Source organism: Lemur catta, chromosome 1, assembly GCF_020740605.2.
Source record: "Lemur catta isolate mLemCat1 chromosome 1, mLemCat1.pri, whole genome shotgun sequence".
Lineage (NCBI taxonomy): Eukaryota > Metazoa > Chordata > Mammalia > Primates > Lemuridae > Lemur > Lemur catta.
In genome coordinates, this window is record NC_059128.1 from 106,558,682 (window position 1) to 106,571,618 (window position 12,937).

At 53.9% G+C, this 12,937-nt stretch overlaps 1 protein-coding gene across 1 annotated transcript; it reads right to left on the bottom strand.

Annotated features, from left to right (window-relative positions):
• Positions 1-1,902: 1,902 nt before the first annotated feature.
• Positions 1,903-12,084, bottom strand: THEG (theg spermatid protein). Its single transcript, XM_045547666.1, has 10 exons — positions 11,795-12,084; positions 10,603-10,716; positions 10,239-10,310; positions 9,760-9,821; positions 8,971-9,040; positions 7,621-7,738; positions 5,507-5,666; positions 3,139-3,283; positions 2,927-3,104; positions 1,903-2,058 (listed from the first exon to the last, which is right to left on the bottom strand). The coding sequence occupies exons 1-10, from the start codon at positions 12,082-12,084 to the stop codon at positions 1,903-1,905; spliced, it is 1,365 nt and encodes a 454-aa protein (XP_045403622.1).
• Positions 12,085-12,937: the final 853 nt, after the last annotated feature.

Consider the following 12,937-nt stretch of genomic DNA (forward strand, 5'->3'; position numbering starts at 1 on the left):
TCTCCCCAGGCCATGCCAACCTGTGCCACAAAGCATGTCCCTCAGGTGCCCAGTGATCCCTATGGGCCACAGCCGGGGCATCTCAGCCCTCAATCCTCTCCAGTTCCAAGTGCCTGACACTGACGGCCGTGCCTCCTCCCCAACTGTCCTGCAGCCCTGCATGCCGCTTCCAGGCTCCCTGTCTGGTCATTGTCTTCCGCCTGCCCACTGGGTGTTGGAACCAGGCCCTTTTCTCCCTGCTCTCTCCTCTCCCCAAGTGAGTTCATGTATTCCTTCCTTTGCTCACACCTGCACTGACCTGTGTCTACACCTACACCTGTGCCTGCATCTACATCTGGGCCTGCACCTACACCTGCACCTGTGCCTACACCCACACCTGTGCCTACACAAATACCTGCTCCAACATCTGCATCTACACCTGTGCCTGCACCTGCACCTGTGCCTGCATCTACACCTACACCTGTGCCTGCACCTACACCTGTGCCTACACCCACACCTGTGCCTACACATACACCTGCTCCAATATGTGCATCTACACCTGTGCCTGCACCTACACCTGCCTCTGCACCTGTGCCTACACCTACACCTGCATCTGCACCTGTGCCTACACATACACCTGCTCTGACATCTGCATCTACACCTGTGCCTGCACCTACACCTGTGCCTGCATCTATACCTGTGCCTGCATCTACACCTGCATCTGTGCCTACACCTACACCTGCATCTGCACCTGTGCCTACACAAATACCTGCTCCAACATCTGCATCTACACCTGTGCCTGCACCTGCACCTGTGCCTACACCTACACCTGTGCCTCCACATACACCTGCTCCCACATCTGCATCTACATCTGTGCCTGCACCTACACCTGCATCTGCACCTGTGCCTACACATGCACCTGCTCTGACATCTGCATCTACACCTGTGCCTGCACTTACACCTACACCTGCATCTGTGCCTACACATACACCTGCTCCCACATCTGCACCTACACCTGTGCCTGCATCTACACCTGTGTCTACAGCTGCACCTACACCTGTGCCTGCACCTATATTTACACTGGCACATCTTCAGAATAACTCACAAAGTATGTCTCACCCCAAGTCTCCTCTTTGAATCTCAGAATAGTGCTCCCAACTGGTGTAGGTGTAGTTACAGTTATAGGTGTAAGTGTAGGTATAGGCACAGGTGTAGGCATAGGTGTAGGCACAGGTGAAAGTGTGAGTGCAGGTGTAGGCACAGGTGAAGGTATAGGCATAGGTGTAGGTGCAGGTGTAAGTGTAGGCACAGGTGTAAGCACAGGTGCAGGTGTAGGTGCAAGTACAAGCAGAAGTGTGGAGGCAGGTGTAGGCACAGGTATAGGTACAGGCACAGGTGTAGGTTCAGGTATAGATGCAGGTGTGAGCACAGGTGTAGGTTCAGGCACAGGTGTGGGCACAGGTGTAGGCACAGGTATAGATGCAGATATAGGTTCAGGCACAGGTGTAGGTACAGATGTAGCTGCAGGTGTAGGTTCGGGCACAGGTACAGGTGCAGACGTTGGTGTATATTTTCTCTTAGAAATGTCAAGCACCTCCAAACCCAACAGTTTGAAAAACCATTCATCACCCTCCCCTGTGATTACAAGAAAGGGTTCCTTATCAGTGAATGGTGATGCCATCCCTAAGAAACAGTGTTCTCCCCTTCTCCTTCCTGCACACCCCACACTTGATCATTTGTTGCACCAGTTTGACGTGGCACTTCCTAAAGGTCTCTCAAATTCAGCCCTATCACACCTCCAGGCTACAGAGTAATTGAGAGTGACAGGCTGTCTGTCAGACTGTCTGTGGGTCTGCGGTTGGCAGAATAACGCCCCAAGGACATCCCTAACTTAGTCCCCAGGACCTGTGGACAGGCCACCTCTCACGGAAAAAGTGACTTTTCCCTTGTGATTAAGTTGAGGACCTTGAGATGGGAGGTCACCCTGGGTGACCTGGGGCCCAGTGTCAGCACAGGGTCCTCGCACGAGGAGGCGGGGGGGCAGAGGCAGAGAGACTGAAAGACGCTGCGCTGCTGGCTCTGAAGGGGGAGGAAGGGCCCCGAGCCAAGGGATGTGGGCAGTCGCTAGACGCTGGGAAAGGTGGGAGACGAGTTCTCCCCTGGAGCCCCCAGGGGGACCAGCTCTGCCACACCTTGATTTTATCCCATTGAGACCCACTTTGGACTCTGTCCCCAGAACTGTGACAGAATAGATGTTTACTGTTTTAAGTCACCCTGTTTGTGGTCATCTGCTGTAACAAAGTACCATAGACTGAGTGGCCTATACACAACAGACGGTTATTTCTCACGGTTCTAGAGGCTGGAAGTCCAAGATCAGGGTGAGGCCTCCTCCTGGTTGCACACTGCCCACTTCTGTGTCCCCACACGGTACAAAGGGGCCAGGGGCATGTCTGGGGCCTCTTTCACAGGGATGTCAATCCCAAGCATGAGGGCTCTGCCCCCAGGACCTCCCCAAGGCTCTGCCTCCTGAGACCATCCCCTTGGGGTGAAGATCTCAATATATGAATTATGGAGGGACACAAATGCCCAGACCACAGCAGGGACTGTGGGTCTTTCCCTGACCTCCTGAGCCTCAGTCTCTACGTCTGTAAAACAGGACACTTAGAGTCCTCCACCACTGAGTCACTATAAAGATCAGTGAGTCATGCGGTGGCACTAGCTGGTTTTATTGTGGGTATCATTGTGACTTGGAGGTGCGTGTGGACGCCCAGGAGGCTGGATAAGCAAGACTGGATGTGAGGGGTCCAGAGGGAAGATTCTGAAGTTGTGGGGGCTGAAGTCTAACTTCAGAGGAGACCAAGATGGTCAATAAAAGTGATTTGGGAAATAAAAGGGCTGTACAAATCGCAGGTTGAATGTGAAAATAAATATTATTATTCCTCCTCACCATTCTTTTGGCCTTCCAGCCTGTCCACCCTCCCCCAGGCCAAAAGCTCAGAGCAACCACATACACAGGGTTAGGATGCACTTGGGTGTTTACTGGGCGCAGAGGGCTCAGAGGCTGGTCATACTTTTTTGGTGATGCTCTTGGGGGTGGCAAGCTCATAGAGGCGCGGAGATGCCTGGGCCACCAGGGAGGCTGGGGAGATGTGATAGGGGTTGTAGCCCTCGTTGAGCTCCTTGCGCACTTTGGGCTGGGCCAGGGAGATGATCCGGGGACTGGCCACCGCCTTCTTGGTGACTTCTAGTACTTCCCAGCGAGGATCTCGGTCAGGAACGCACTTGTCCGACTGGGCTTTGGGCACTAAAGGGGCAGGAGAGAGAGACAGCACCAGAGCTCAACCCTCTCAGCCACAGCACCCAGTTCAAAAGACCTGTGCATTGGTGGAAGAATGGGGAACCAAAGCATGGCCAGCCGCGTAGTGGAACACTACTCAGCCGTGAAAAGGAAGGAGGCTCTAACACAGGCCACAGTGTGGTGAACCCTGAGGACATCGTGCTCAGTGAGAGACGGCAGACACAGAAGGACACACAGTGTGTGACTCCATTTATGTAGAACCTCCTGAACAGGCAGATCCACAGAGACGGGACGTGGATTCGTGGTCACCAGGGTCTGGGGAGAGGCAGGGGAATGACTGCTGATGGGGAGATGATTGCACAACCCTGTGTATATACTAAAAGCCATTGAACTGTACTCTTTATTATTATTATTATTATTTGTTTGAGACAGAGTCTCACTTTGTCACCCAGGCTGGAGCACAGTAGCATCATCACAGCTCACTGCAGCCTCCCACTCCTGGCCTCTACTGATCCCCCTACCTCAGCCTCCCAAAGTGCTGGCATTACAGGCTTGGGCCACCCATACTTTAAAAGGGCAAATAACAAAGAAAAAACATTTCAAGGCTGGGCACGGTGGCTCATGCCTGTAATCCTAGCAATCTGGGTGGCTGAGGCGGGTGGATCGTTTGAGCTCAGGAGTTCGAGACCAGCCTGAGCAAGAGCGAGACCCCGTCTCCACTAAAAATGGAAAGAAATAATATGGACATCTAAAAATATACATAGAAAAAATTAGCCGGGCATGGTGGCACATGCCTGTAGTCCCAGCCACTCGGGAGGCTGAGGCAGGAGGATCACTTGAGCCCAGGAGCTTGAGGTTGCTGTGAGCTAGGCTGACGCCACGGCACTCTAGCCCAGGCAACAGAGCGAGACTCTGTCTCAAAACAAAAACAAATATTAAGGAAATCAACAAACAAACAAACAAACGACCCCATAAGCAAAGTTAAAAGATAAGACACAGACTGGGAAGAAGTTATTTTGTAAAGCGTTCAACAAAGGATTAGTAACCATCTTATATAAAGAGCTGCTCCAAATCTATAACCCAGAAAACCAGGAAGCAGGAAAATGGGAAAATGATATGTTAATAGAAGAGTAAACCTGAATGGCCAATTGATTTCTCTGGCAACTGTGACCAAGCACAGGGGATACACAGTGAATTTTCCCAAGCCTATGACCTCAGGGGCCTGGCACACAATAGACAGACACACAAATATGCTGTATGTCAGAAGGCTCACAGGTACCCAGAGGTGGGCTCAGGTTGTGGGATGCAATGGGGCACTCAGAGCAGCCTCACAAGTGGGAAAATGTGAGCCCAGCCCCAATGGAGGTGGAGGTGCAGCAGTCAGCCCTGCAAGAGTCTGGGGCCCAGCGTTTCGGGCAAAGGGAGCGGCCAGTGTAGGAAGGCAGAGCCCTGGGAGGCCGTGTGCATGCAGAGGGGATCCAGTCAGAATCTGGCAAGGTCCCACTGGCTACCCCATGGGAAATGGGCTGCAGCAGGTGAGGGCAGCCCCGGGCCGGGCGGGCAATGGAGCTTGGTTGGCCAGGTGGGGGCCGCAGGGCATGTGGCTGTGGGTCCCAGGTGTTCTGAAAGTGGAACCCGGGGGATTTCAGAACAGATCAGATGTGGGTGTGAGAATGGGCAGAGACAGGCCAGGAGGAGACATGGGGCCCCTGGCAGAGCGCCTGGAAGGATGCAGGTGTGAACTGGAAGGATGCAGGTGTGAACTGAACCCGCCCACTGCACACTCATGGCTGCATGCACTGGCACATCCTGTATGGACCCCTGGGGGACACAGCAAAGTGCATTATCTTCAGGTGGTGGCATTACAGGTTATTTTTACTTTCTTCATTATGCTTTTGTGTATTTCCCAAAGTCTCTACAATTAGTACATATTCCTTTTGTCATTGGGGGAAATGGGCATTTAATTTGTTCTAAAGGAGGGGCACGAGGCCAACAATCTTGATAAAGCTGCCTTGAACCTCGGCTCAGCTCTCTGGCCCCTGCACCCAACTCTGCCTGCTAGGAACCCCCTCAGACAATACCCTCTGCTTCTGGACCACACCCCCTCTAATTTCTGCTTCTCTTCCCTGGGGAGACATTACTTCCACCCACCTCCTGGCAGGGCTTAAACTGTCTGCAGGGACTTGGACAAGGGTATCCTAAGGAACTGAGCCCCGGGGACCTCCTTACTGGCCAAGTGAAGGAGGCGGTTGTAGTCTGACGTGTGCGGCCTGGGCTTGGGCATGGGGTCCCACTCTTCCAGCAGGGTGGCTGGGGCTCTGGGCTTTGACAACCGGAGGATCCGTTGACTGGGGATGGCCATCTGGGCTGCTCTGGACACCCGGGACACCTGGAAACAAAAGCAGAGGGAGGGAGTAAAACAGCTCACGACGCCTAATGGGTCCTGAAACAAAATACCCCACAAACAGCACTGAGACCAGAGACTTACTGGGAAGAAGCTAGTTTGTAATGTGTTCATCAGAGGATTAGTAGCTATCATATATAAAGACTCCTCCAAATCAGTAGTTCTAGAAACCAAAAATGAGCTAGGCAAATGACATAGGAGAGTAACCCTAAATGGCCGATAATCCTTTCTTTGACTAGGGAAATATAAACTAAAACAACAAAAGACCACTCATGCCCACAAATTTGGCAAAAATGAAAAAGTCTGACATCAAGCCCTAGTGAGAATGTGGGAGGAGAGAAACTCTAATGCATGGCTGGTAGGAGAGTAAGTTAGTACAAGCACTTTGGAGAACAACCTGTCCACCTCAATTAAAGTCAAACATGTGCACACTGGATGACCACCACATACAAGAGACTCACTCCTACTCCTGATGGGAGGAAATGAGCACAGTGGTGTGCACTGCCACTTACTTATCACGCACATCCCAGAAACCAGCCAGCTGCCATCAGCTGGGCACTGCGTGAGCTAATTGTGCTATATTCACACGATAGAATGCAACCCAGCAGGAAAACTATTTTTGCTTTCTTTTCTTTTCTCTCTTTTATTTATTTATTTATTTTTTAAGAAACAGGATCTTGCTCTGTCACCCAGGCTGGAGTGCAGTGGCGTGCTCATAGCTCACAGCAGCCTCCAACTCCTGGGTTCAAGCGATCCTCCTGCCTCAGCCTCTCAAAGTGCTGGGATCACAGACATGTGCCACCGCGCCTGGCTGAGTATTGTGATATTAAGGAATTATTGTTAATTTTTTAGTGTGTTCATTGTTATTGTGATTGTGTTTTTTTAAATGTCCTTGTCTGTTAGAAATACATACTGAAATGTTTATAAGAGAAATGGTATGACATCTGGATTTACTTTAAAATTTTTAAAAGGTGTACTCCAGCAAATAACCACATGAAAAGATACATCAACATATTATTAGGGAAATGCAAATTGAAACCACAATGAGAAACCACTACACACCCAGGAGAATGACCGAAACTTAAATGCATGTAAATGAACAGACAGACAAAGGGACGGACACCAACTGCCAGTGAGCACATGGACAGCTAAGCCCTCACACACTGCTGCTGCGCCTGAGTAGTGGGACAGCAACTGTTGGTCAATTTCTTAAAAAGTCAGACATCCTTAATGACTAGGAAGTCCCACTTCTGGCTATTGAGCCTTGAGATATGAAAACTCGCCACCACAAGACCCTGTACACGAATATTCAAAGCAGCTGTATTTGCAATAGTCCCAAACTGGAGACGACCCACACGTCTTTCCAAGGTGGGCGAACATGCTGCAGCACAGTGTCCAATGGGACAGGACCCAGCAAGGAAAAGGCATGAACTACAGACACAGGAGGGTCTGACAGACACCGTGCCAAGGGAAAGAAGCTGGGCTCAAGCCACAGGCTTTGTGGTCTCACTCACACGACACTCTGGACAGGGTGGAAAACACATCAGTGGTTGCCAGAGGCTGGGGGAGCGGCGAGAAGGAAAAGCTTTCCACTGGGTGAGAGATTAGAGTTTTGAGGCAGAATAGACTGAACTATTTTAACAAAATACCTGAAATAAGATTGTTCTAATGCCTGAGTGTGGGCAGGAAGTGTTGGGATCCACTCTGAACCGACATGGCCAGGGAAGGATGACCCCTGAGCCGGTCTACAGATGGTGCGAGGCGAAAATGCAGTTTTCCCTGAACGAGGGCTGGCGGTCCCTGCTCGTGCAGCACCGCGGTCATGCTTGTCTTGCTCTGGGCCCCTGGGGTCCCCCAACTCCTAAAGGCCTCGTTCACCGCCCACACCTTTCCCAGCCATGGAGGGTGGGTGCGGGTCCCAGGGAGCACAGGAGCCCACCTCAGACATGTTGATGCTCCAAATGTTGTTCCGCATCTTCGGGGTGGCCAGTTCCTTCAGGCGACTGGACGCTTGGTATTCCAAGGTGGGCCGAGAAATAGGCCAGACGGGAGTGGTCCTAGGGGCGTCCACATTTCAGACCCCAGCCCAGCCACGGGGAGAATGCACGTGCGTGTGTGTACACGTGTGCATGTGTGTGTGCACACCCAGGTGTGTGATCTCTCTCAGCTTCTGTTTCTGGGGAAAAGAGAGAACCCAGGAAAGCAGAGCATTTTGAAAACATCTCCAAGGGGGTTCACAAGGATCTCCCAAGAGAAGCTCCCCTGAGTTCTCGGGGACAAGAGCTGCCCTCTGCCGAGGTTGCCCCAGCTCAGTGGGGGGGTTCCGGCCCTTCCCACCCAAGGTGGTGACAGGGCTCCAAGGCCGCCTCCCACACCCCATTACCCAGAGCCCGGGTGAGGACGTGGACCCCAGGATGAGAGTGCATCCTGCTGCTGCCTCGGAGAAGGGGAAGGTGAAACCAGCCCAGCTCGCGAGCCGCGCCTCCCAAAGTTGGGTCTCAGCTTCTCCTCTGCCCAGAGGTAAAGCCATATTTGTGGATTCTAAGGCGGACTCTTTTCACGCTTCCACATGTCTGAGGTTGGGACAGCTTAGAAACACCGCCAGCCAGACGGCATCTGTGTGTGCTCAGAGTGGCTGTTCACACTGAAAGCATTTCGGTCACGTCATGTGCATTGTTGGCTCCACAGGAGTTAAGTTTAATTGCAGTTTAAATAAATTGTCTTCAGATTACAATATGATTCAGAATTAAAATAAAAAGTTATTGTGCACAAATATAGGCGTGAAACCGGCATGTGGAAGAACACCCACATCAACATCTCCGAGTTGAAAGTGATTCGAAACAGTTGGACACGCTTTGCCTATTTCACTTCTCTCTTCCTTGTATGGGTGCATAAAGATGGATAATTAAAATTTGTGTCTAAATAACTCTAAAAAACAAGCATGGAAGTTCTAAGTGCTAAGAAAAAATGGTGTACATAAAATAACAATGTCATATAATTTCTATCTTTTCAGAGTCAACAGTCCTAACAGTGATAACATCTGAGCACTTGCCGTGCCAGGCAGGGCGCTAAGCGCCTTGCACGTGTGATCTGCACCCCCGCCCACTGAACAGGTGGAGACGAGGTTAGGGGTGGAGCAGCCCGGGTGAGGAAGCGGGCAGCCTCAGTCTGAACTCAGGCTACCTGTCCCCGGGACCTGGAGCCCTGCCCACGCCACACCCTGTCAGGGGGAGGGAAGTGCTCCTGCCAAGCTCTGCCTACAGAGAGCCCCCTGGCCCTCCTTCCCCACCTGTTGTTGTTGTAATACTCCAAGTAGAATCTCCTGGGCCGAGCCAGTTCGTCCACGCGGCGGGATACCGCTGTGCAAAATGGGAAACAGGTGGTGAGCCCCAGCTTGGGCCCACCCCAGGGGTTTGCTGCCTGTGGGATTCAGCTCTCCAAGGCAAAGACAGGAGGCTCAACTGGTGTCCCTGCTCACAGTTCCTCAGACACTTTGTAGAGAGGTGACTTTGGCTGTCCCGTTTTGGGGACAGTGGGCTCAGAGGCCTGAAGGGAGCGACAGGGCTCATGGGGAATGGAGGGCCCCGCTCCACACTGGCTCAGTGTGGATCCGACAACCCACAGGCTGGGAACGTGCGTTTAAGTCTGCAGTTAGTACAGATCCACGTTTTCTGAGGCTTCCTGAGCACAGTGGGGAGGGTCTAACCCCCAGGAGAGAACTGCCTTGCGACCTCCCTTCTATAATGAGCTTTCTTGAAATATCTGCGTGAAGGTACCCAGGCTCTCACAAAAGCGTGGAAACCATGAGGAAGGGAAGGGTCTTCTTGCAGAGTAAATACTGGCCCCATTCGGACTTTTCCTGGAGAGTCCACCCTGCATCCTCACCCTGACCAGGGCGGAGTCCAGAGTGTGTGTCAGGGGAAGGGATGTTGGCTTGGGGGAGGGGAGGTTCGGGATGGAGGCCAGCACCCCTCCTAGGTGCCTGAGCTCCCAGAGGATGCGGTTCCCTGCCCCTGGAGGCCGCGGGCGATGTCCCTGGAGAGCGGCCAGACCCTGGGGTTGCTCGGACTACACCTACCGGGCACGGTGATGGCCAATGTGGTATCCTCGAGGAACCGCTCAGTCCAGTACACGGAGGGCCTGGAACAAGCAGCAGCTCAGGGCGAGAGAGGCAGAGGCCCGGGCCCTGTGCCCCGCCTGAAGCAGGAGGCGGCTCCCCTAGAGCCAGTGCCGTGGGGCGGCTGGGGGAGGGAGGGTGGTGGGTGGGAAGGACAGTGAGGGAGGCCTGTCTGGGGGTCTCTGGGACGTGGAGACTGTTTTGAGCAAGGCTGATGCTCAGAGAAGGGGTGGCTAGGAAAAAAGTATAACTAAGAGGAGGGCCCAGGGCCATCTCCCAGGAGCAGCTGCTGGGGTTGAGCCCAAAGCACAAGGGTGGCGTCAGGAATGGCCCTTGGGTGAGGGAGCGCCTTCCCCCATCCTCGCCCTGGAGAGAAGAGGGTGGCTCCAGTGAAGGGTCCCCCTGGAACCTGGGCAGATGGAGGAGACCCCCAGACTTACCAATAGAGACAGAACTGCAAGCTCATCTTGCATGGGGAAATCCAGGCATAGCCCTTACAACGGCATCCCATCCTGCGATGAGACAGGGTCCCAGCCCCCACTGCCTTTGCTCCCAAGCGCCTCACTCTCCTTGGGCCACCCCCAGAGGGCCACCAATGGCCACGGTTCCCAGCAAGTCCCCACCTCTGGTGTCCTGACTTCTCACCTCCCTGGGCAGCCTCCTTGGCTGGCCAAGCCCCGCCTGCCCGGAGTTGACGGATGTGGTGTCAGTGGGAGAGGGGAGCCCAGAAAGAACGCAGAGGGGACCACGGGCGCCCTTGTCCTCTGGCCTCCCGCCCACAGCAAGGCCCTGGCCCGGCCTCACCTGTCCTTCAAGACTTTCCAGTTGGGCTTGGGTTTTGCCAGCTCAAACAGCCTCCTCCTCTTTCTCCCTTTGGCCATGGAGGTGCGGGGGAGCCTCTGAGTGATGGACAGCCGGCTTCGGGAGAATCGGGTGTTGGGTTGGAGCTGCTTTTCCACCGCAGCAGGTTTGGGAGCCCAGAGGATGTCAACCTTGCTCTGCCCTCGCCCACCCGAATTTCCTTTCCCTCAGGCTCTCTCTGGGGGAGAATTTCCGAATCACAAAGGCCTGTACTGACACCCCAGCTCCACTGCTTGCTAGAGGTGAGGCCCTGGCCAGGACATCTGAAGTTCTCACAGGCATTTATCAACTATCTCCTGCATGCCAGGCCCCAGGCTACAAAGAGAGCAGCTCCTGCCTCCCAGAAAGCAAATAGACCATGAGAGAAAAAGGGGCAGCTGACGATGACAAGAACAGGACCGTTAAATGCCAAGACATCTGCCTGTCTCCTCACTTAGCTCAGCTCTTGGCTCAAATGTCCTCCCCTGCAGGCCCCTCACGCTCCTGGCTATTTTCTCCACAGGTTGGGGTTAGGGCTGGGGTTAGCAGAGCCCCATGAGCAGGGACATCGCGTGCTCATGGATGGCACACGTCCCTGTGGCCTGAGAGATGGCACCACGAGAGGGGGTGGGGAGGGAGCCCCAGGCCCGCCTGCCTCAGCCCCGCCCTACCCTGCAGCCGGAGGCGCCTGCTAAAGCTGCACCCCCAGAGACCAACTCATCAGGTTGTTAGTTCACGTAAAACGTTTCTCCTGACCATTTCTGGCAATTTGTGGAGCCCAGGATGGTTTCAACTTTTGAGTTGAGAAACTTTTTTCCATTTCCTTTTCTCTCCGACTTGAGGGCTGTCACTCTGGCATCTGCAGTCTGTCTGTCTGACTCTAAAATTGGCACATTTTATTCTACCTTCTGCCACCGGGGTATGGCTGTGTTTGCTGCCTTTTGCCTCAAAGGCCAGTGAGAGATGCCGGCCCCCGATCACCCTAGACTGACTCTGGAGGGATCTTCGGGGGCAGCAAACCAGTTAACAACCCTTTCCATGGCCCAGGGCCCTGCACAGGTGAAGGGGGTGGGGTGGGAACTGCTGCTGCCTCCCCTCTGCCATGGTCTGAGCCCCACCCACCCCTCCTGGGCAGGCCCCAGCCCCCACTGCCCACCTCATTTCAGGAACATCGTCCTCTAAGCCTTTGTCCAGAACTCTCTCCAGCTCAAAAAGTGCCTCCTCTGGATTCTGGGTCTCAGGCTCTTCCCCAGCCACCTCCTCAGGGGGAATCTCCTCCTCCTGGCCATCAGCTCCCAGACCCGCATCGTCTAGGTCCTTGACCCGCCGGCTCTCATACACAGTGCTCTGGAGGCCAAGGGGGTCATCGTCCTGCCCTCTTTCTGATCCACGCCTGGACTCAGGGATGAGGTGGCTGTTGAGCGATCCACGCCAGGTGTCCCCCATGTGCTGGGTCCCCTCCCCAGACAGACCCTACAGCCTTGCTCCCTCAACATCCAAATGGATCTGTGATCACTGCGGCAACAGGAGAAGGTCCCGCCCATGTGTTCCGCCACCCACATTCTAATCCCAGACTGTCCATAGATGCCTGCCACCCCACCTCCAGCACACCCACCTACAGCCTCCATTTCTTCTTAGTAAAAGGCCCCATTTGTGCTGGGATCAGGGTCAATCTGGTGGTCACAGCTCACCAGGGGTCCCGCCCCCTCCTAGGATTGCTTTGGGAATGAGACCTGAGGGGGAACTGCACGGGCGCCTAGGGGTGGCTTCCCCTCTCTCAAGCGGAGGCACAAGGAAGAGACCACACCTCTTCCTCCTCGTTGCCGTTGGGCCTGTCGTAAGGTCTGGAGCTCGGCAGCCGTCTTGTGAGCGTGAAGCCTGCCAGTATGAGGACAGGCGGGCTGAACTCTGGGTCTCTGATGGCATCGTTGAGGCTCCGGACACAGCAGCCTGGAGTCTGCTCTGTGTCTGGGCTTCTTGTTACTTGAAACAATTAACTTCCTTAGTGCTAAGTCACTGTAGCTGGGTTTTTGGTTACTTGCTCCCGATTTGGCCTCACCACCACCTCCGTCAGGAAAGGCAGTCTCCTTGAGGGTTCCATACAGAAAGTCCTGTGAGAGTATCTGGTGTGATCCCGGAGACCCTCAGAAATGCCCCTTTTGGACCTGAAGTCTCCTGAACCCTCACCTTGCACTTGATAATTTCTTTTTCCCTCAAGTTAAATCTGACCGAGGTCTGCGGGTGCCTTTCACAAGGAGACCAATTACACGTTGTTGCAATCAGAAGGAACTGTCACCAC